This window comes from Canis aureus, chromosome 27 (assembly GCF_053574225.1).
Source record: "Canis aureus isolate CA01 chromosome 27, VMU_Caureus_v.1.0, whole genome shotgun sequence".
Classification (NCBI taxonomy): domain Eukaryota; kingdom Metazoa; phylum Chordata; class Mammalia; order Carnivora; family Canidae; genus Canis; species Canis aureus.
In genome coordinates, this window is record NC_135637.1 from 9428773 (window position 1) to 9452705 (window position 23933).

The 23933-nt window shown below is 40.8% G+C and overlaps 1 protein-coding gene across 4 annotated transcripts in view; it reads right to left on the reverse strand.

The window, feature by feature from the left end:
* DNAH10 (dynein axonemal heavy chain 10) overlaps positions 1-23933 on the reverse strand; it is a 133421-nt gene that overhangs the window by 91291 nt on the left and 18197 nt on the right. The window contains exons 10-20 of one of the 4 annotated variants that reach the window (XM_077875303.1): positions 22743-22937; positions 17266-17442; positions 16327-16452; positions 15268-15440; positions 14522-14673; positions 9826-9990; positions 8985-9192; positions 6346-6502; positions 2085-2561; positions 1819-1977; positions 81-197 (exon numbers count right to left, since the gene is read on the reverse strand). In XM_077875303.1, coding sequence (XP_077731429.1) covers positions 81-197; positions 1819-1977; positions 2085-2561; positions 6346-6502; positions 8985-9192; positions 9826-9990; positions 14522-14673; positions 15268-15440; positions 16327-16452; positions 17266-17442; positions 22743-22937 — 2106 coding nt within the window. Of the gene's footprint in view, positions 1-80; positions 198-1818; positions 1978-2084; positions 2562-6345; positions 6503-8984; positions 9193-9825; positions 9991-14521; positions 14674-15267; positions 15441-16326; positions 16453-17265; positions 17443-19814; positions 20714-22742; positions 22938-23933 lie in introns of those variants that run through there. The other 3 variants (XM_077875300.1, XM_077875301.1, XM_077875302.1) reach the window with 3 other exon arrangements.

Consider the following 23933-nt stretch of genomic DNA (forward strand, 5'->3'; position numbering starts at 1 on the left):
GAAGGGCAGGGTTACATTCACTTATCCCAATAGATATTTGTCAATGTCTTTACTCAGAAAGTACGAAATTTAAAAGGTACCTCTGTGAAAGTTCTCTTTATGCCCCCAAGAGCATGCTCCACATTCACTGATTCATTAAACAGATTTGACCACATGCTTTCAATCTTGTCAACCAGTTCTTTCTCTGCATCAGAAGGCTAATAAAAAAACAAACAAACAAACAAACAAACAATAAATGATCTGCAATTTGAAACTGAAATTCTGGTCAAAACTACTTCTCAGGGATTTCTGCTTCTGAAAATAGCAGGCTAGGTCATTTGAACCCACAAAAAATAACTGCTTGAATTAGAAAAAAATTATATATTTATAATGAAAAGAAAATCAGGATAAAATCATTTTTAAAAATAAGTAGATAGGGGCGACTGGGTGGCTCAGATAGTTAAGCTTCTGCCTTTGTCCTGATTGGAATTCAGCCTGCTGGGCTCCCTGCTCAGCAGGGAGTCTGCTTCTCCCTCACACTTGCTCTCTCCCTCTCAAATAAATAAATTATTTTTAAAAAATAAGTAAAAAATATAGAGAGATAACCTAGAGAGATAAGCCCTTCATAAACTAAAACTCAGCTTCATATACACTTAATCTCTAAGTAAAATAAGGTTATCTTAGCTTGCTGATACATCCAGCTGTGCTGTCAGAAGCAGCAACAAATCTCCTCTGATGAAATATAACATCTGGAGCCTCCTATCCTCTCTACAAATTTGTTATGTATGGTATCCAGAACTCAATCAGAAATAAGAGGTGGGTAAGGATCAAAATGACTTGAAGGAAACCAAAAGACACACAGACACTATAAGCAGACCATAAGGGAGTTTTAAGACACAGAATTTTAAATAATTTTACTTAATAAAGGAAACTAAAGACAACATTGAAAACTTTTATTTTAATCATAAATATAGAAATTTTGCATACTGTGCATTTTTCCAAGGAGAGGATCTCTAACTTTATGGGCTACTGCTCAATGAAGGTATCCAAAGCAGTCAAGCAACATAAATGCAGAAACACAAGTTTTATGCAAATGCAGACTTACAATAGCTATTTGCTTCTTTCTTCTAGTCTGTTTTTCCAGCTGATTCTGAGTGTATGTGATGCACAGTATGCAAAATTTTGCATGCAGTTTCATGGAGATCCTAGACCCCCTAAAATTCTTTCATGGACCTCTAAAGGTCCTTGAAACCACCCTGAATGACCCCAAATAAAGACAATTGAACTATTTATCTTCTACTCATTTCTTTTATCACACTATCTCTCTCCCTCTCTCTCTGCCTCTCCCTCCCTCACTTATTATTTTTGCAAAAGCCTGTTTATTTTATTTTTTTTTTTAATTTTTATTTATTTATGATAGTCACAGAGAGAGAGAGAGAGGCAGAGACACAGGCAGAGGGAGAAGCAGGCTCCATGCACCGGGAGCCTGATGTGGGATTCGATCCCGGGTCTCCAGGATCGGGCCCTGGGCCAAAGGCAGGCGCCAAACCGCTGCGCCACCCAGGGATCCCCACAAAAGCCTGTTTATTAAAGGGAGTTAACATCAAGTGAAAATAAAAGAAGAGAATTGACATGGTGTGCCGTTACAGATCAAGCTACAAAAAAATACTACTTGAGTCATGCCAGATCAAGAAATAATCTGTTTTCATTAACCTAAATAACTGTGGGATTGCTTTACACTTAAGTCTTATTACTTAAGTTCATATTTGAGAAGTATTTCTGAAAAGGGTCTTAGAATTCAACCCAACTGTAAAATGCTTAAGAAAATCATTCACTCACAAAGACATTATACATTGCCATGGTGCGGTATCGCTCCTGGACATCCCTGTACCTCAGTTCCATGACCAGAGATTTACTTCTAATTTCTGCAATGGTTGCAAGGACAAACTTGAGATCTTCAAGGGTACTGGGGCTCTTCTTCAGGTTTTTGGCCAGAGTCTATAAAAGAGAGGTCAAGGAACACTAAGTAAACCTAGAAAAAACAGTCCCAAATAAAGACCTAACTTTTGTGAGAAGCAGTTTCATTAAATCCGGTGATCTGCTACCTTCATCTCTTCATTGAGATTAAGGAGCTCCTCCTTTGCTGACTCATTGAGAAGCTTTCCAAGTGAGGTCACCCAGGACTTGGCAATTTCTTGCACTGTATTTGCCAGCGGCCCTAGCTGGAGCCTGATGCAGTGCTCATCCTTAATTAAAGGGTGCCGCAGGACTTCATAGGCTATCTTGGAATAGAACTGCAACTTTTCATCATACGCTACACAAGGAGGTCTCTTGGAGGCGAACTTCTCCATCACAATGGCTTTGTCCAATTTCCACAGATGTCGATACCCCTTCCATTTTTGGAGGTACTTCATAAGACTGATCAGACTCCTGTGGACGTTTTGAGGGATCATAACAGCTTGTTCAATTATCTGAGGGTTCATGGAAATATCATTATAAAAGCTAATAATAACAAGTTCTTCTTCCTCCCCCTTCTGAGGAGGGCATTCTATGCAGCTGCCATTCATCCATCGAACAAAATGCTGGCAAAAGAAGAATCAGAGGAAAAAGACAGCACTTCAGTATTTATTTTGCTTCCTATATTCATATTCAGGAATAAGTCTTGCTAGTAACAGAAATCACTATTATTTCTCCCTTTTGCATTTTTACTGTGGTAAAAAAAATACATAACATAAAATTTACCATTTTAGTAATTTAAAATACTTACAATTCAGTTACACTAAGTACATTCATGATGCTGTACAACCCTTATGGTGATCTTATTCTACAAGTTTTTCATTACCACTAAATTACCTATTAGTAGTTACTCCTCATTTCTCCCACTCCCCCACCCCTGGCAACCACTATTCTACTCTCTGCCTCTATGAGTTTGACTTTTTAAAATTTTTACTTAAATTTTAGTTATTAACATATAGTGCAATATTGATTTCCCTATGGAATGGGAGAAGATATTTGCAAAGAACATGTCTAACAAAGGGTTAGTATCCAAAATCCTCTTAAAATCCTACAACCACCAGATAAATGCACTTCAGCTAGCTTAGAAGATGATGGTAAATCACGCACAGGAGAACCATGGTGCCCCAGCCAACAGCCAGCTGATCATCAGACATGTGACTGAGCACAGCCAGGATCAGAAGAACCTCTCAGCAGAACCCAACCCACAGAACCATGAGCTAAATAGATAGCTATTGTTTCAAGCCATTAGGACTTAAAGTAGCTTATTATGAAAGGGGGGAAAAAGCTAACTTTTAAAATAACAATAGAAGGTGCCTGGGTGGCTCAGTCTGTTAAGCATCTGCCTTCAGCTCAGGTCATGATCTTGGGGTCCTGGCATTGAGTCCCCTCATGGGGCTCCCTGTTCAGTGAGGAGCCTACTTTTCCCTCTCTCTCTGCTGCTCCCCCTGCTTGTGCTCTCTCTCTCGCTCATACTCTGTCAAAATAAATAAAATCTGTAAAAAATAAAATAACAATAGCCACCCACCTCCTGTAGCAGGGATGAATAAAACAACATAAGTTTCTATATTTACAGGTGGAGAAGACACAGAAAGTCAGGAAAATGAACTCCCCAGTGCCCCAGAACAAATCCATGAATTGGATACCCCCTGCCACACAGTCAAGACTCCCTCTTCCTTTAACCAATTGTGGCTCATAGCAGCAAAGCCTGGGTGTGTCACTCACAACTCCTTCCCATCTGTGAAATGGGAACCACATGAAGTACCAGGAGCATTCCTAGCACTGGCCCTTGTAGGCAAGGTTTGTTTGGAACCACGAACTGCCAAGCACCATGCCAACCTCTCCATACACATTGCAAAAGTTAATCCCATTAACAGCCCTAGAGGGCAGACTGCATCATCATGTCCATGTAATAAATGAGGTTGCTAACATCCTGGTTAAAAACTTTTACTTGGGCAGCCCAGGTGGCTCAGTGGTTGAGCACCTGCCTTTAGCCCAGGGTGTGATCCTGGAGACCCGGATTGAGTCCCATGTCGGGCTCCCTACATGGAGCCTATTTCTCCCTCTGCCTGTCTCTCTGTCTCTCCGTCTCTTTGTCTCTCTGTCTCTGTGTGTGTGTGTCTCATGAATAAATAAATAAGTAAAATCTTTTAAAAAAAGGAAAAAACTTTTGCTTATTTTGCTTTCAGTTTTGAGATGGGAAACCCTGGAGCTCAAAGAGAGGGGTCATGAAGACACAGTGAGTCACCAAGGCATAAATGTTGATTTGCAGAGATTTTTGTTAAGCATTTTACAAAAGGATCGCCAAAATTATTTTTATTTGAAAGAAAGCATTGATGAAAGTTAAGATAATGCAGGCTTCACTGAAAGCCTCAGATCCATCTGTTGGTGGAGACCAGGTTGGGGGGCGGGGAGGCGGGGCATTAAGCTTGCATAAAATGTCATAACTCACTTTCACAATGTTTCACAGAGCGTCTTTCCTATTGATTTACCCCTTGGAAATTGTTTCCCTGTTTAAAGATGCAGTGATATAACACCTATAACTTAAGAGAATTTTTAAAAACAGAGGTTTAATGAATAATTTCACTTGTATAGATTCTAAAAATATAAGCAGCTGATCATTAATTTCCAAATACAGAGAATAAAATTCCTGATTTGTAATATCTATACTGAGTTTTATGCTTTATAAAATGCCTAAATCAAATGTCTGAAACACATCTAGACTTTCCAAGGAAACCAAGTAAAAAGGAAACATTAGTGTCTCGAGGGGATGTGATTCAGATGGCTCTCTTTTACCATTGTGGGTGAGACATAAACTATGGGTTATTTGCCCATAGACACTCATCTGAAAAGCATTTACATGGTTGAGAGCCAAGTATGTGCCAGATGCTGCTGGGGGTGCTAAGGACTCAAAAGTGGAGAGACACACAAGGTCCATGGTCCCATGCAACTTGCATTCTAGTGGCACCAGAAAGTCGTAGATAGATGAGCAAGTAAACACATAAGAAAAGGTCAAATAGTGGGGTGCCTGGGTGGCTCAGGCGGTTAAGTGTCTGCCTTCGGCCTAGGCCATGATCTCAGGGTCCTGCAATTGAGCCCTTTGTGGGGCTCCTTGCTCAATGGGGGTCTGCTTCTCGCTCTCCATCTGTCCCTCCCCTTGATTGTGCTTTCTCTCTTTCTCAAATAAATAAATAGAATTTAAAAAAAGAAAGAAAGAAAAGGTCAGATAGTGATAAATGACAGGAAGAAGGAATTGGGTGACAGGATAGAGAACAATAAGGAGCTACTAAGTAAAAGTTTGGGGGCAGAAGTTTCCAGGCAGAGGGAACAGTTAACTGTAATCATGTCAAGGAGGATCTATCTAGTGCTACTGCTGGAGGTACGTTAGGCTGGAGCATGACAGAGCATGACAGGTAGCAATGGAGATCAGAAAGGCAGGCAGGTGGGGTACCTGGGTGGCTCAGTAGATTGAACATCTGATGCCTGATTTCTACTCAGATCGTGATCTTGGGGTCATGAGATTGAGCTTGGTGGGAAGTCTGCCTAGATCCTCTCTCTTTCTCTCTCTCTCTGCCTCTGCCCTTCCCTTTGCTTGCATGTTTTCTCCCTCCCTCTCTCTCTAAAAATAAATATATCTTCAAAAAAATAAAAAAAGGAAGGCATGCAGGTGCTGGATTATGACCATGGTAAGGAGTTCAGATTATGTTCTAATGCATTGTGAAGTCATCAGGAGTTTTTGTACAAGAGATTTGGCGAGAAGTGATGCATATTTTTTAAATAGCTCTGACCCCCTGTGGTGGAGAACGGATTATGGAAGCTACAGCTATAGTCCAGCTGTGGGATGATGCATGGGAGTCAACCAGGCCTCCAAGGGGCAAGATATGGGTGGATGGGAAGACACAGAGGAATCAAAGCTGGCTTCTAGGTTTCTGGCTCACACGATTGGAAAACCTGGAGCAGGATCAGGTTGCAAGATGGGAAGTCAAGAATTCCACCTTGGACATGCCAAGACTAAGGTCAGATGGGACATATCAAGGACGCAGGTGACTCAAAGTAGAGAGGTCTGGACTGGAGATGGACATGGGTGATCATCTCCAGAGAGGAGGCATTAAGAGCCATGGGATTGGTCATGATTACACAGAGAGGAGATAAGGGAGCTGGAATCAAGCCGTGAGGCAACCTGAGCTCTAAAGATCTAGAGAAGGCACCAGGAAGGAGTGCAATGGTCTGGACAAGGGGCAGAGCAGAGCCTATGTTCTCCAGAGCCTCAGCAACTTGCTTCCCAAAGCTTATCAGCCAGCCATCAGTGGTGAGAAGTCCCCAGTGAGTCCACAAAGACATGTCTGCCCTTACCTTGGTGATCTCCACGCAATTTTGGACACAATGGACGCACATTTTGTCGATTTCATTTGCGTTGGGATGAAGAATGATCTCAGGAGCTGTCAGAATGGTGTCCGTTTGAAACAAAGGAACATTTCCAAGGATTAAAGAATTGAAAGATTGCAAATTCCTAAGGGGGTTAACAAAAGAGACCCAGAGTTCACTGGAGGGAAGTACATCCAACACTCGATGGAAACAGCTAGCATCACAAAAGTCACATGTGGGGATCCCTGGGTGGCGCAGCGGTTTGGTGCTTGCCTTTGGCCCAGGGCGCGATCCTGGAGACCCGGGATCGAATCCCACATCAGGCTCCCGGTGCATGGAGCCTGCTTCTCCCTCTGCCTATGTCTCTGCCTCTCTCTCTCTCTCTCTCTGTGACTATCATAAATAAATAAAAATTAAAAAAAAAAAAAGTCACATGTGAAAACCTGCTGTGAGGAAGAACACATGCAGCGTCATAACAGACAGTGTGAATTGGGTTTTATTATGTACTCCTGTTTGGGCCCATATTTTTAAATAGCTCACTTCTACTTTGGGGAAGTGAATATCTATTAGTTGGAAGACATTTAAATAACAGTGATGACTTCCAGAAGCTGTTCCACTTGGTTCAGGAAAAATGGTCTTCACACTGGCTCTGTCATTCCTTGTCCTCAGGATTCAGCTCAAATGTGGCCTCTGGAGGCCTTTCTTGACCACCTAATTACAACAGCTGCTCCATTTTCTCCACCAGAACACTATTCTGTGTTATTTCTTTCACAGAAATCATCTTGGTTATGTTTGCTTCCTTGTGTTTTGTATCTCTCCTATGAGGATGGAGAAGCTCCAGAAGCACAGGGGCCCTGTCTGGTCCAGTGTCTGCCTCATGCAGGCTCTAAAAGACCTGTGAATGAATGAATGAGTGGATAGATGGATAGATGGCTGGATGGATATATGGATGGATGAATGACTGGATGGATGGATGGATGGATGGATGGATGGATGGATGGATGGATGACTGGATGGATGGATGACTGGATGGATATATGAATGGATGACTGGATGGATATATGGATGCAGAGAAAACACTGCATTTTAGAAAGGGAAATACTACAGGAGGTGCCATATTTAAGGGGATGCTGCAGGAATCTAACTTAGAAGCAATAATTAAAAAATCAAATGTGTAGAGTGCCTGGATGGCTCAGTGGCTGAGCATCTGCCTTTGGCTCAGGTTATGATCCTGGGGACTTGGTATCGAGTCCCACATCAGGCTCCCCACCGGGAGGCTGCTTCTCTCTCTCTGTCTATATCTCTGTCTCTCTCTGTGTGTCTCTTATGAATAAATAAATAAAATCTTTTGTAGAAGACAGATTTTTGTAAAGGATAAGCTTAGTAAAATTTGTCAAATTGGGTCCAGGAAGCAAGACAACTGAAGGTATTTATTTTATTTATTAATGTCTTATTCCTAAGTGAATTTTAGCAGCTCACAAGAATAATTGCAATAAGAAACCCTAAAATTAAGTGGGATAAAATAAGAAAGGAAATAGACACTAATCAGGGATATTTAGTTAAGTGATTGAGGCCCAGGTTCATATCCTAGCCCTTCTTCTTACTAGATGTATGTGTGGCATTAGGCAAGTCACCTATCCTCTCAACAGTCTGTGTCTGAAAAATGCAGATGAAACTGTAAAGGGTGTAACATGAACCTGGTGGAGAGTAAGCTGTCATACATGTTAGCTTTAAATATACGTATATATGAGAGAGAATGTCAAGAAGGAGACAATGCAAACAAAAATACCTATACACTTGCTGCATTTAGGCTACAAATTTGGTTCTGAGTTTCCCAGCAACCAAGGAGAAAAGGGAAGCCATGAAGTCAACAGTTCAAAGTATCCACAGAGTTTAAAAACAAAACAGTAAAAAAATGATAGACAAAAATAAAAATACTTTTTCAAGAGGCTAAGATCAGAAGGGACGATAGAGAAATTTCTTCTGGGGTTCATTATCAAGAAGATGTTGTGTGACGAAATGAACACCACCCTTGACAACATGAAGATATGAAGTTCCTAGGCTGGTTTCCTAGAATGATCCTAAGTCCATGCAATGAAGCCCAGGCATTCAGCTCTCGGCTGATCTAGCTGAGGTGCTTGGCTGTGGTCTAGAACTCTAGGAGGGATGGGAGAGCCTTGTCTATTGTGAGGCATTACAGGCATTAAACAGGCATTACAGGCATTAAACACATATATGATGCCCATGGTAGTCAGGGATTTACTGTGGACCACTGGGGAGAACAAATGGGTCATAGGTCCTTCAAATCAGCCTCTCTCAATACAGGGGAGGGCATCACCTAGGATTCTCTGTTGCCAGTTGAACACAGATGCATGTATGTCTTTCAGATAGTTGAAGTGGAAAGAGGCATAATTTCTTTTCTGAACGTTGAGGGGCCTAACAAGAATGTGAGCCAAATTGGAAAGGCATCCTTGCATCCTGTGAGCACCCTTCAACCAGAAAGCAGACTTACTGTCCAAATGATTTCTATTCTGCACTTTGTGAACCCCTTCCTTTAACGATTCATATATGTAGACTATTTTAATCTATGCACACTGTCTTTAAAACAGGCAAAAAGGTTAACTTACTTCAGGATGAGCTTTGTCAAGACCTCATAAATTTTATATTCCCAGTATTCATAATAGGAGGCCAGCTTGGGAGCCTTGCCCGTATTGGTGTGGATGACCAGACCCTCGACTTTGGTCAGCAGAGGCCCAATGGCAAGATACCACCTGACCATGTGGTCCACATCCTTGACTCTTTCTCGTTCAATGTGCTCAAAGAATTCCTTTACGCCTGTAGAGGAAGACATCTGTTACAATTCTTTATGGATGCAGGAAAGGACATTACTCACAAGCAATCCAAACATGAGCTATATATCTTAGAAATACAAGAACAACCTCTATTGTAGATTGAAAGAAGAAAATAAGTCAATACCAAAAGCCAAGACATGCCCTAGGCAAATAAATAAATAAATAAATAAATAAATAAATAAATAAATAAATGGCAACATGGGAATACCCATTGTGTATGCCAAAGCATACCGCATACAAAAGTTGACTTTTATATCTTTGGGCATTCTTGCTTTTCTTAAATTGCTTTTTGACTAGTCTAAGACCACTTAAAATACCCTATTTAAATAAGTAAATGTGAGCCCATAAAAACACAATCTACTGTTACAAAGGTATTGACAAAAGTACTACTGTTTTCACAGATTTGGGAATTTGTAAAACAGTCTAAGCAATCATAAAAATGGCAAAAAGCAAAAATTACTCATGATGGTTTCAAGTAAATGACGGAGACCTTTAGCAATGATTTTATTCCATTCATGGAATAAATGTCTCTGTGTTTGCGTTTGCATACATGCAATCACAACCAACAGGTTTTTTCATTTCTTCTGTAATCAGAGAAACAAGAAATTGTATCTACCTGGGAGATCGTCCTCACTTTTAGGTGCTGGATATTTAAAGAGATTTATAGAATCTATTAATGTAAGCCTGGAAGAAATATCATCTGCATTCTTATGAATCTGGTGGACAAGGGACTCAAATTTCCCAATGGCCTGTTTGCACCGAGTTATGTAGTCAGCAATACCTTTGAAGGGGCGGAATGAAAGAAAAAAAAAGAGAATGAATGAAAAAAAAAAGAAAGATATTTAGCTTTCAACTCTTTCTTTCCATACCCTGCCCATCAACATCTGGAATGTTAATACTGGCATCCCTTCATAGGAAAGACCCTGCTTACTGGGTGTTATACTATATGTTGGCAAATCGAACTCCAATAAATATATATATAAAGAATGTGACCGATCAGGATACGAAAGCACAGTCACTTCATTACAAACAGGAATAAAATTATTAACCATGAGAAAATGTGAAAAAAAAGGACTTCATTTGTGCAGCCACTCTTTTTAAAAAAAAAAAAAAAAAAAACACTTTATTTAATTCACGAGAGACACAGAGAATGAGGCAGAGACAGAGGCAGAGGGAGAAGCAGGGTCCATGCAGGGAGCCCGGTGTGGGACTCGATCCCAGGTCTCCAGGATCATACCCTGGGCCGAAGGCGGCGCTAAACCACTGAGCCACCAGGGCTGCCCAACCACTCTTATTACCTGTAAAATATTGTGGAATCACCTGGAAATAGTAAAATACTTAAACATGCAAAAAAAAAAAAAAAAAGGAAAGACCCTGCTCATCTAATCTTGGGTCTTTGCAGTGGCAAACATCCACTTAGCACCCTTAAGGACTAGGACAAGGAGCCCTGTTCTCAGAATCAACCAAATGATACATTTTCTCGATTCAGATTTTAGCAAACCATCATCTAAAGCACTGTGAGGAGAAAGAGAAGGTCCAACTCTGTTGTCTTCTCATTGCCACGGCAACTTGAACCCTCCACTCTACCCTACCCTGCCGCCAGTCTCCTTCGACCTGTTGCTTAGAAACATAGCCAGCAATAACTTGAATAGTAAACCTGAATTAAGCACCTATGATTGGTCAAGTAGTAGTCTAAGCATGTTATTATGTCGTTAAATTTTTACAACAATCTTGTGAATTGGGTACTAAGATTATGCTGACTTTACAGATGAGGACACTGAGCCTCCACAAGGTTGAGTCACATGGGTAGAGCTGGACTTTTCACTCAAGGATTTAACTCTCTGGAGCCAAAGTCTGAATAGACATGTTCTCCATATAAAGGAGAAGGGAAGAAGAGAAGGAAAGACAAGGAAAAGAGGGGAGAAGATTTGAAAAGAAAGGAAAAAAAAAGCAAAAAGGCCTTGTTTATTTAAAAGAGTAAAGGGAACTTCTACTTCCAGGAAGAGGGAGTAGACATGCTTTTCCTTTTTCCTCCTGCCAAACACAGTTAAGAACCCTGCACATAATCTATAAAACAAATATAAGACTCTAAAAAGTGAAGAGAAGCAAATTGGCTAGGACTTTGGGATCTGAAGAATGAGTTCCCTGGGTTCCTTTTCCTTCTATATCTCAGACTTAGAGCTTAAGAAGCCGGTGATCTATAAATGCCAAAGCCCCCCAAAAGTCTGCACTCTCTTGCCAAAGGACCAGGGAAGGGACATTCTGGAAAGACAGAAAATTTTACACAGAAAATACTCTACTCTAGTAAAACACCATAGACAAAAACTATGACCTCACTCAAACCCTTGCCAGTAAGGGTTAGCTGGGGCAGCCTAGACTTCCACCTTCATAATACTGTGATGAGGCATCCCAACCCCTCTGCCTCTCATGCCTGCCATGGTAGTATCAGAAAAGGCCTGGAGGTAGATGGGACTACATAAAAAGAATTAACTGTATCTATATATATATTTTTTAAGATTTACTTATTTATTTATGATAGACATATATAGAGAGAGGCAGAGACACAGGAGGAGGGAGAAGCAGGCTCCATGCCAGGAGCCTGACGTGGGACTCAATCCCAGAACCCCAGGATCATGCCCCGGGCCAAAGGCAGGCGCTAAACCACTGAGCCACCCAGGGATCCCCTTGTATCTCTATAGACGAGCAACAAACATGTAGGCCAAAATTAAAAACACAGTATCATCTACAACCTTTCAACAAAAGGCTAAATACTTCAGCATAAATCTAACAAAACATGTACAAAACTTGTATGTTGAAAACTACACAGTGCTAATGAAAAAAAATCAAAGATCTGGGATCCCTGGGTAGCTCGGTGGTTTGGTGCCTGCCTTTGGCCCAGGGCGTGATCCTGGAGTCCCAGGATCGAGTCCCGCATCCAGCTCCCAGCATGGAGCCTGCTTCTCCCTCTGCCTGTGTCTCTGCCTCTCTCTCTCTCTCTCTCTCTCTCATAAATAAATAAATCTTTAAAAAAAATCAAAGATCTGAATAAGTGTAAAGATATACCATGTTCATGGACTACAAAGCTCAACATAGTACAGATATCAATTTCCCTAAATTTGATATATAGATAACATAATTCCCATCAAAATCCCAGAAAGCATATTTTGGTAGATATAGACAAGATTATTCTAAAGTTTATATGGAAAAGCAAAGGAACTGGAATAGCCAAAACAACTGCTTAAGGAAAAAAATGGGAAGAATCAGTCTACTAATTTAAAACTTACCATATAGCTACAGTAATCAAGACTGTGATAGTGGCAGCAGAACAGACACATAGATTAATGGAACAGAATAAAGAATCCAGAAATGACCCATACAAATATGCCCAGCTAGTTTTTTACAAAGATGCAAACTCAGGGGCGCCTGGTAGCTCAGTCAGTTAAGCGTCTGCCTTTGGCTCGGGTCATGATCCCAGGGTCCTGGGATTGAGCCCCACCTTGGGCTCCCTGCTCAATGGGGAGTCTGCTTCTCCCTCTGCTTCCCCCACCCCATTCATGCTCTCTCGCTCTCTCTCTCTCTCTCTTTCTCTCTTTCAAATAAATAAATAAAAGCTTTTTTAAAAAAGATGCAAACTCAATTTAATGGAAAAAGCCTTTTCAACAAATGATGCTGAAGAAATTGGATTTCCATTGTCAAGAAGAAGAAGAAGGAAGAGGAGGAAGAAGTACAAGATGAGGGAGAAATAAATTTCAAGTCTCACACTTTGTACAAAAAATTAACTCAAGATTGATCACAAACTTAACTGCAAAATATAAAATTATAACATATTTAGAAAAAATAAGAGAAAGTCTTTGGGATGTAGGTCAAGGAAAAAAAATCCTTACACTTGACACCAAAAGCATGATCCATAAAAGGAAAATTTGATAAATTGGGTTCTCAAAATTTTAAACTTTCACTCTGCAAAAGATGCTATTAGGACAATGAAAACACAAGTTACAGAGTGGGAGAAAATATTTGCAAACCACATATCCAACAAGGGGCCAGTATCCAAAGTATAGAAAGAACTCTCAAAACTCAAAGTAAAAAAAGCAAACAGTATAATTAGAAGATGGGCAAAAGACATAGAAAGACATTTTACCAAGGAATATATAGAGCCAGCAAAGAAGCAATGAAACAATGCTCAATATCATTAGCCAATACAAAAATGCAAATCAAAACCACAATAAGACCATTACATAGCTATGCAATGACTACAACTTTAAAAACAGTGACAATGCCAAAATGCTGGCCAAGACCTAGAAAAAATAGGACATACATTGCTGATGGAAATGCATAATAGCACAGCCACTCTGGAAAACACAAGGGCAATTAATAATTTTTTAAAAAGACTAAACATGCAAATAGCATAGGATCCAGAAATTGCACCCCTGAGCATTTATCCCAAAGAAATGAAACTCGTGTTCACATAAAGCCCCAAACACAAATATTTTTCTAGCACAAACATTTATTCATCTTAGCCAAATCTGGAAATGACCCAGGTATCCTTTAGCAGGTGAATGGCTAAATGAGGGCACATTGATGCCATGCGATTCTAACCACCAAAGGAACACACTACGGATACATGCAACAACTTGGAAAACCTTCCAGAGAATTATGCAAACAGAGAAAACCCAACCCAAAAAGGTTACATATGATTTCACTTATATAACACTCTTGAAATGACAAAATTATAGAAAAGGAGAACAGATTCATGGCTGTAGAGGTTGGGGCTACGAAAGGAAGTGAAGTAGATATGACTTTAAAATGGCAATATGAGCTATCACTGTGGCATGGAAACGCTCTGCATCTTGACTATACCTATGTCAATATGTCTGGTGTGTGAGCTATACTATATATACTATAGTTTTGCAGAAGTTACCATGGGGTGGGAGGCCACTGAGTAAAGCATACATAGGACCTCTCTGTATTAATTATTCACTGGGTGTGAATCTATAAATGATTTCAAAATTAAAATTTTAATATTAGAAAAAAAAATAGAAAAATATTAGGAAAAAAAGTAAAAGATACTTTATTTTTGGAAGAGAAAGGGTAGGGCCAGCAGAGTGTCAAAATGGCATCCCATCTGGTCTTCAGTCCCAACTAAAGCCTTGAGGTTAGTGCTAAGTTCCATCAAGTATAAATGGTTAATGTTCAAAACTCAGGTGTTAGTGACATCTACACATATAAAAATTATAATTCAGCTAAAACAATCTAAAAAATTTATTTTGCAACGCAGTCTAAAAGGCAATAAATAGGTAGATGAATCATATTACCTAGTGAGTTCCAGTTTAGCCTCTTATATCCAGACCTAAACACTCTTATTAATTCCTGAGAATGATCATCGAGAAGAAGAGACTCTGCCTCGTTTAACGTTCCTATGAGCATGTGATAATGATCCAACATACGCTGTATTCCTTCTGTGTACCTGTGCAAAACAGGAAAGTCACTGATATGAGGATGTCAATGCAGCTCATAAAAAGCTTGACCTTTTAGATAGGTTACAAAAGACCATTAACCAGACTAAAGCTTTGTCTTTTCTTTTCTTTTTTCTTCTTTTTTTTTTTTTTTTTTTTTAGAAAGCTTCCCACCCAGCATGGAACACAATGGAGACTTGAACTCACAACTGTGAGATCAAGACCTGAGCTGCGATTGAGAGTCGGATGCTTAACCGACTGAGCAACCCAACCCAGGTGCCTCCAGGCTAAAGCGTTGATTGAAAGATATGCAGAAATTGAAAACAATGCTGAGTCTTCCCACTAAGTTTCTCTTTGGGAAAATATTGGTTATTTTCATTAGAAAGCGTTACTTATGTTAACATGTAATAGGTTTGTTATCACTACTTTTAGATAAATGGATAAATACACAGTTTAAACATTGCTTAGTTTTAATTTCTAAGGTGGCAAATACTGGTAGTTAAAGAGAAAACAGGAGAGGGTGGGGTTCACATTAATTTTTAAGAATGGAAAGGGGTCCCGAGATCAAAAATTTTACTGTTGATTTAAGAGAAGAATCTTTTTACCTAAGGAATTTGTCCTCCTGGAGAGCAACATTCCTTGCTAATTCGGGGACAGAGAATCCTAGCTGTTCCAAGTACTTTGTTTCACTAATAATCTCCTTGAGAGCAGGTGAAAAATTGACTGCAAATATAGCTCCCTTGTCGGAGTTAGCAGCCTCATCAGCAACGGTAGAAGTCTGTGGAAGAGATGTCTCATGAGCATGGCAAGGTGGGTCCAAGAAGCAGCCCGTACAGCCCCAGTTAAACGTAAATTGGAAAACAATCAGTATAGGGCCCTGGATGCCCTGACAGACTGGACAGCTGCCTAGCTACCTTGAATACATATTTTGTTTAGTGAATGGTTTTTAAAGAATTCGATTGCCGCTCATGTTCAAAAACTGGTCAATTGCATGTCAAACTCCAGAATTATGGCTTCTTCTCAAACACTTAGAAAGGCTGAGAAGGTAGGGCAGGCACAGACTGGGGAAGACGGCAGCTGCCCCTTCTGATAGGACACGTGTGGTCCAGTTCCCATGCAGCCCTCTGAGCTCATTTTGGTGCCCACTGCAGGATTTCAAGACCACGGTTCTGAAGCCGCCTCAGCCAGGTCTCTCCTCCCTCACAGGGGTACGCTCAGCAATTCACTGAGCGTTTGCTGTGGATCAGGCTCTATGTGGCTAAGTGCTATGGCTAAGGGTGAATTGTAGGAAATGGCATTTTTCTGGAGGTCGACTGCCAACAATTTCACACATAGCTCAACCAATACTTTGTGTGTTGATGTCATTAGACCTGATTCACTTTTCAAATGGGCAAGCTGAGGCTGAACCTGCTTGCTCATGGAGTCAGTAGGGCTGCCTGACTCTGCCACATTTCCTAACCATGACATTATGCTGCCTCCATCTCCCCCTTCTTTGTGCCTCTCCTCTCCTCCCTGAAGGGCTGTCAACCTGGCCCTTCTTAGCCTTTGATTTTGGAAATACCCATTAGCTGCAAGCATGTCAATGCATCGAACCTCGGGAAAACAGCAGACGCCATCATCGACCCTGAGCGCCCTGGTCTGGGCAAGGATCTGCAGATACACACCTTGGTAAGCAGACTCTTCTTCATAAGAGCTGGCAGGACCAGCTCCGTGGCCTCTCTCCACTGCTCGTACTTTCTGTCCTCAAAGTCTTTCATTGTCCTGCCCACTTCCAAGTACTTCTGTTTCACCTGTCAAAGAACCCAGGCAACTGTCAGTTTGTCCTTGGAAATAACACTTCTCTCTTTCTCTCTCTCTCTCTCTCTCTCTCTCTCTCTCAAAAAGAAAAAAAAATCTGTTAGCACATTTTGCAAAAGGAAGCATCCAGTTTTTCACGAATTTTAGACGGCGTGTTTGAGATGCTATGGCTTGAAATCCACACCAACTGGCAGAGATCAGCAGACCTCAGCCCGTGGGCCGCATCTGATGTCACCCAAGAGCTAACAACAGCTTTTACATCTTTAAATGATTAGCAGGAAATCAAAAAGAATGACAGTGCTTTGCGACATGTGAAAAGTATATGAAATGAGAATTTAAGCATTGGAAAAGGAAGTTTTATGAGAATGCAGCCCCTGCATGTTCATCATCACACTATCTAGGGCTACCTTCTTCTCTACCACAGCAGAGTTGAGTAGTTGGGACAGAGACTGTATGACCTGCAAATGCCTAAAGCGTCTACTCTCTGAGCCTTTTAAACAAAAGGTTTGTCAACCCCTGCCCTATAACATACAAAAACCCATGGGTGGGGGAGGGACAGTATTATCAGAAAGAGGGTCACCTTCCAGAGAAGCAGAAGAACAAGGTCAGGAAAAAGCCTACATGGCTTGCGACCTGGAAGATGTCATATGCATTAAGACACCAAAGATAAGTGACACAAAAGGTGGTTTTAAACCTGAGCCTGAAATCAGGGACCACGGGAAAGACGTTATAAGTTACAGGCATGAATGTGCTCCTCACATAGTCGTGAGACGTACAAGGGGACAACTCCAGCAAAAGCAACATACTTCTCTTCCTCGGTCACTGTCCAGTATCTCCTCCACCTCCTGAAATCTGAGGATGGTGTGCTTGATCCGAAAGAACAGGGACCGTTCCCAGTAGATTGCACCTGCTACCGGAGGGTGATTCTTATACAGGGGTGGGTTGTCCAGGTTCTGAACAAAGAGTTTATTAACTATGTCGATCTGAAAAGCAATCAAAGGCACTCTGTAAGTGGTACACACCAACCTGTGAGCCAGAAAAGACTAAAGCTGGGATTTGTGTCTTTAAAGCAATGAACACTGGAATGTCAGAGAGTGAATGAGATACAGAATTGTGCTTTTGACCACTTACTCATTTTTTACCACTTTTTCTTATACTCCAGCAGTTCTTTTCTTTGGTTTAACATATGCAGTGCTCCAAATGCTTTATTACTACACACTGTGTACAATCATTTCACTGACTTATTAGAAATTCTGAAATCAGGACGCTTGGGTGGCTCAGTGGTTGAGCATCTGCCTTTGGCTCAGGGTGTGATCCTGGGATCGAGTCCCACATAGGGCTCCCCACAGGGAGCCTGCCTCTCCCTCTGCCTATATGTTTGCCTCTCTCTGTGTGTTTCTCTTGAATAAATAAAATAAAATCTTTAGAAAAAAAGAAATTCTGAAATCTGTTCTAGGCATGACTAGTGACCAGGCTTGCATTGTGTGTGCACATGCGTGCATGTGTGCATCTGTGTGGCATGCAGGGACAACATACCACTGAAATATTATAATTATTTATGTAATTTTTTTAAATTATTGTAAAAAATACATAATATTTACCATCATTAAGTGCATCTCGGTGGCAAGCACATTCACACTGTCATACAACTGCCACCACCATCATCTCCAGAACTGTTTCATCCTTCCCAAACTGAGACTGTCCCCATGAAACACTAGCTCCCCACCTTCCTGCCCCGGCCCCTAGCACTCACCACTCTACTTTCTGAATCCATGAATCTGACTCCTCTAAGTACCTCACGTAAATGGAATCATAGAGTAGTTGACTTTTTTTTTTTAAGATTTTATTTATTTATTCATCAGAGATACACAGAGAGAGAGAGAGGCAGAGACACAGGCAGAGGGAGAAGCAGGCTCTATGCAGGGAGCCCCATGCGGGACTTGATCCTGGGACTCTAGGATCATGCCCTGGGCTGAAGGCAGGCACTAAACCGCTGAGCCACCCAGGGATCCCAAGTAGTTGACTTTTTTTGACTGGCTTATCTCACTTAACATAATGCCTTCAGGTTCATCCATGCTGTAGCATGTGTCAGGAGGTCCTTCCTTTTTAAGGCTGAATCATATTCCATTGTATGAATAAACCACATCTTGTTTATCTACTCATCTACCAATAGACATTTGGGTTGTTTCCACATTTTGGCTATTGTGAATAGTGCTGCTGTGAACATGGGTGTGCAAATATCTCTTCCAGGCTCTGTTTTCACTTCTTTAGGGTCTATGCCCAAAAGTGGAATTGCTGGACCATGTGGCCTGGACCTTCATTTTAAAAGAAGCATCTCCATGCCCGCATGTGGGTAATCAGATGTGGGAGACAGAATTCCAGTGCCCCAGTAACAGTCCTGATCCCTAGAGCCTGTGAATAGCTACCTTACATGACAAAGGGGAATCAAGGTTGCCAAGCAGCTGACCTTAAATAATAGGGTGATGGCCCTGGATTATCTGGGTGGGCCCAATGTATTCCAGGGGCCCTTATAAGAGGAAGAAGGAGGCAGAGGACAGGGTCAGAGTGATGGACACAGGACTAGATGTTGCTGGCTTTGAAGATGGAAGGAATCTAAAAGCTGGGGAAAATATTAAAAAATCAATTCTCCCCTAGAGACTCCAGAAAGAGCTAGAGCCCTGAGAACACCTTGATTTCAACCCAATCAGACCATGGCAGACTTCTGACCTTCAGAACAGTATGTAGGATAACAAGTCTGTGTGGTTTTAAGTCACAAAGTTTGCAGTACCTTGTTACAACAGCAGCAAGGAAACTATACATTTGGAGATCACTTTATCCCTTTATGTCACACCAACTGATGATGACCAAATTATGTCACATATTCTCATTTTATCCTCTAAATAAAATGATAAGCATTTTTTTGGTCTGTTTCTCCCACTAGATACTGACTTCTCTGAAGGCATATTCTGTGTTTTGTTCATCTCTCTATCTCTGTGCTTAACATCATACTTGGAATATGTGAGCACCAGGAACATTTTTCTGAACATATCAATACATATATGGTTAGCTAGGACTTCTGCAATGATTAATGTGATTATTTCTACTCCTAACTCATACAGAGCCCAACACAATGTGAGCTATATAACATTGGACTTGATAAATTCTTACTGAATTTCTTCACTTAAATAAACAAACACATTTTGTTTGGCTACCTGTGGCATGTGACATGCTTATCTGTGAAAATTCCACAGTTTCTCTGGATTTGGATGGGAGAGACAGATAATAACATGATTCCATTCTTCACATACTGCCAAGTGTCTTTTACTGCTCCGGCACCTATAGATTTATCAATTACCTCTTTGCAATACTGTGCAAGAATATCATTAAACTTCATCATCATTTGTCGATTGATAGCTTCTCGTGAACGAATATGCTTAAATTTTAAAAGCATATCAAATGCTGCTTCAGCTGATCGAAGTGTCTTAAAAGATTCATCAATAAAACTTTTTGCCTTTTTCTCAATAACCTGCAAAAACAAAAAGTAAAAAAAAAAAAAAAAAAGAAAGAAAGAAAGAAGGAAAACAGCCCTCGTGTCTCTATAACTAACTATCCTGGCAAAACAAAGTGGAAAGAAACAAGCAAAAAACATATTCATGACTTGAGATGGATTTCCATTGTTCTTTAGAGGAAGCTGGTGTCCAGTTAAAAATGGCAGATTAGATGCACTGGCTTTCTCCTACCTCCTCTCATTCAGTTCAAAAAGGTCAAAGGAAATTTTTTTTAAGTGTTAACTCATATAAACAAAGAAAATGAAAGACAACACAAAAGCAGAACAGATAGTTCAGAAGTTTTAGGCGGACGGAAAGTAAATAACTTCATAGAAAGCAGAGAATTACAACCTGCTGGCAATGGGGGAGCAGGCGGGTACTCATTTCCTCCCCTGTGAAACCTCCAAGAGGCTGAACATTTGGAGACACCAGGAGGGTGAGAAGCAAACACAGGATCCCTTCTCCACCCTGCACAGCCAGACTACTATGCATCCTCTATACCCTCATCCCACCCCACTCTACAAAGAGTAAATGGTTGGTTCTAGAAAAAATAAATCAGAAAGACATCAGAGTTCAAGGATGCCTGGGTGGCTCCATCAGTTAAGCATCTGACCCTTGATTTTGGCTCAGGACAAGATCTCAGGGTCATGAAATCGAGTCCTATGTTGGGCTCCATATTGGACATGAAGCCTCCTTAAGATTCTCTTTCTCCCTCTCCCTCTGCCCCCCACTTCATGCACACACTATGTCTCTCTTTTAAAAAAATGACAACACACTGGGGGTTATTCTGTATGTTAGTAAATTGAACACCAATAAAAAATTAAAAAAAAAAAGGTTTACAAAAAAAAAATGACAACAGAGTTCTAATAATACTGGAAGCTAGAAATCAATGATCAAATATCTAAATAAAAGTTCAAATATCTAAAAAAAAGTTATTTCAACCTTAAATTCTATAACTAACTTCATTTCAGAATTCATGCATACAAGACTCAAAAAATATATGTCCCATGAAACCTTTCTTCAGAAGCTACTAAAAAATGTGCTCCAGCAAAACAAGAGCTAAATAAGGAAAGAGGAAGATATGAAATCTAGAAAACAGGATCCAACACAGATTAGAAAAGATGAGAAGTCCTAGGGTGACTATTTTGCAATAAGTCTAAAGAGCAAATAATCTACACTGGAGCAGAATGGGATAAAGGCCTCCAGGAAAATAAGAGTACTGATATTTTTGAGCAGATTGAACCCATTATTGATAGATATGTAGCAGAGATGTTAGAGCAGATGGGAAAAAACAACAAGTATGTAAAAAACCAGGCAAATAAAAATAAAAGCAATGATTAACTTCAAGAAAAATAAAGGTTTGTACAAGAAAGGTGGTGTGGTTATGATGGGCTTCTTGGCTCACCAGTGAACAAATTTGCACAGATATAATGAGTAAACACTAACCATTAATTTAACCAAAAGTTATGATAAAACTATGTTAGATGACAAAGAGACCAAGGGGGATAGGGGTAGGAATAGGACAGGCAAGTCTATATCTACTCTGAAAAGCTAAGAGGTATCTAAAACTGATTACATTAGATAAATCACAAAGTAATCACATTGGCATGTTTTTTAGGAAATAGGAGGGTAAACAAAAAAAACTGAAAATTATGAAAAATGATAGCAAGAATGGAAATGAAAAGGGGTTAGCATGGGGTGGCTTTTTCTTATTATTAGCCTTTTAGCACTACTTAGCAAAGTGACTTTAATGAAAAGTTCAATTTAAAAATTAATAACAAATAAAACAGAAGCTGAGAATAAACTGGATACAATTAAAATGGAAATGCTTAGGGGCCCCTGGGGGCTCAGTCAGTTACGCAGCCAACACTCGATTTCACGCAGGTCTTGATGTAAGAGTCCTGAGATCAAGCTCTGCATCAGCTCCATACTCACCTGGGAGTCTGGCTGAGGATTCTCTATCCCTCTCCCTCTGCCCCTCCCTGTACTCGTGTGCTCACTCACTCTTTCTACAACAAATAAATATTTTTTAAGAAATGGAAGTGTTTAGATAACCCAAGAAGAATTCTCTGGTGTTGTCCATACAAAAAGATGCTCTGGATTATAAAAACATTTACTCAAGACCTAAAATGGGGATGCTACTGGTGTGCTTCCCACATGAAGCTGAAAAGGTATGCATGATGAACCATACACCATCCTATCATGCTGTATGGAGTGAAACTATATTCTCAGCTACAGTCTCTCTTTGACAGCTCTGCCTCCCCTACACCCCAACCCACACCCTCCTGTATCATCTCCCCATCTCCTGTAATTCCCCAGCCTAAATCAGCCTAGGCTGTGACCAGAAGAACTTTCCTCAACAATAATTCTGATTATCTCACCCCCTTGGTCAACAACCTTCAGTGGCTCTCTATTGCCTACTAAGTCAAGTCTCATACATCACCCTCTCATGTCCTCTCCAATTATACACCCAACCCATCTTTGTAGAAATGCTACTGTATCCAGCTTGATTTAACCTTTTTATACCTAGGGATAGGAATGGGGACAAGGAAGATTAAAGAATGTTTACTTCTACCTTATATTCCTCTATATTGTTTCTGATTTCTTTTTTACAAAAAAGCAGGTATTACTTTTTATGACTTAAAAAAAATTCCAAGCATAACTAAAAAACTAACTTAACATGGGGAAAATGTGGTAGCTGCTTCTGAGATTACATTGATAGATGTGTTACTTGCCAGAACTTCAATCTTGAAGTCATCCATCACGTATTTCCAGTACTGGGAAGACTTAATACTGAAAGGGTCAAAGGCCAGGTTTTCCATGGGGGTGACCAGGCTGTCCACCCTGCATAGGACATCGTCGATACGCTTGGGATCCCCCGTCACTGCCTTTAATTCTGGACCAAATATATTGTAAAATTCCTCCATAACCTGTCCAAAAAAAACAAAACACAAGGAAGTTGCCTTTCAGTTTTCTCATGAATGTTCTAACTACAAATGGATTGCATGTCTAGATTTGCCTGAGGGCAAGAATCATGTTACACAGGGGCACCGAGGTGGCTTAGTTGGTTGAGCATCTTGACTCTTGATTTTGACTCAGGTCATGATCTCAGGGTGGTAGGATGGGATCAAGCCCTAACTCAGGCTCTGCTGCAGTAGGGAGTCTGCTGATGATTCTCTCCTTCTGCCCCTCCTCCACTCACAAGCATGCACATGCACTCTCTCTCTCCCTTTCTCTCACTCTAAAATAATAAATCCTTTTTTTTTAATCATGTCATATAGATAACATTCTCCTAGTCTAAGACCTCTGGTACTATGCCCATTGCATGTAAGACAAGATCCAGATGTCCTGACATAGTTTGCAAAATTTGTATGTTCAGACCCATACATTCTCCCTTCAACCCCTTCCAATGCTGCTCCCCCCATCCTGCCTCCTTGCAGCCACCCCCACCCTCTTTCAGTTCCACATTCCTTTCTGTCACAGGACCTTTGTTTGCAGTTCAAATTGCCTAGCTAGCTACTACTCATCATTGACTATGACTATGTCACATCCAACCCCTTAGAAAAGATCAGGCCCTGGTACACACTCTAGAGCCCCCTCGACTGTGCTTTTCAGAGCACTCACTTCAGCCATAGCTACATATTTGTGTGATTATTATATCTACCATCTTTCTGCTATCAGACTGTAAGCTCCATGAAGCCATAGGCTACACATGTGTTTACCAGGGCCAGCTTCAGAGGCGTTGCGACCCAGGCAAGTGCACAGGGCTCCAGGTGTGGAAGGGCCCTGTGCTGGGTTTAAGGCTCTGCTATCACCTTCTTGAAATTCTTAATAATTTTATCTTTGAGGACGCCTGGGTGGCTCAGTGGTTGAGCATCTGCCTTCGGCTCAGGGCGTGATCCCAGGGTCCTGGGATCGAGTCCTAC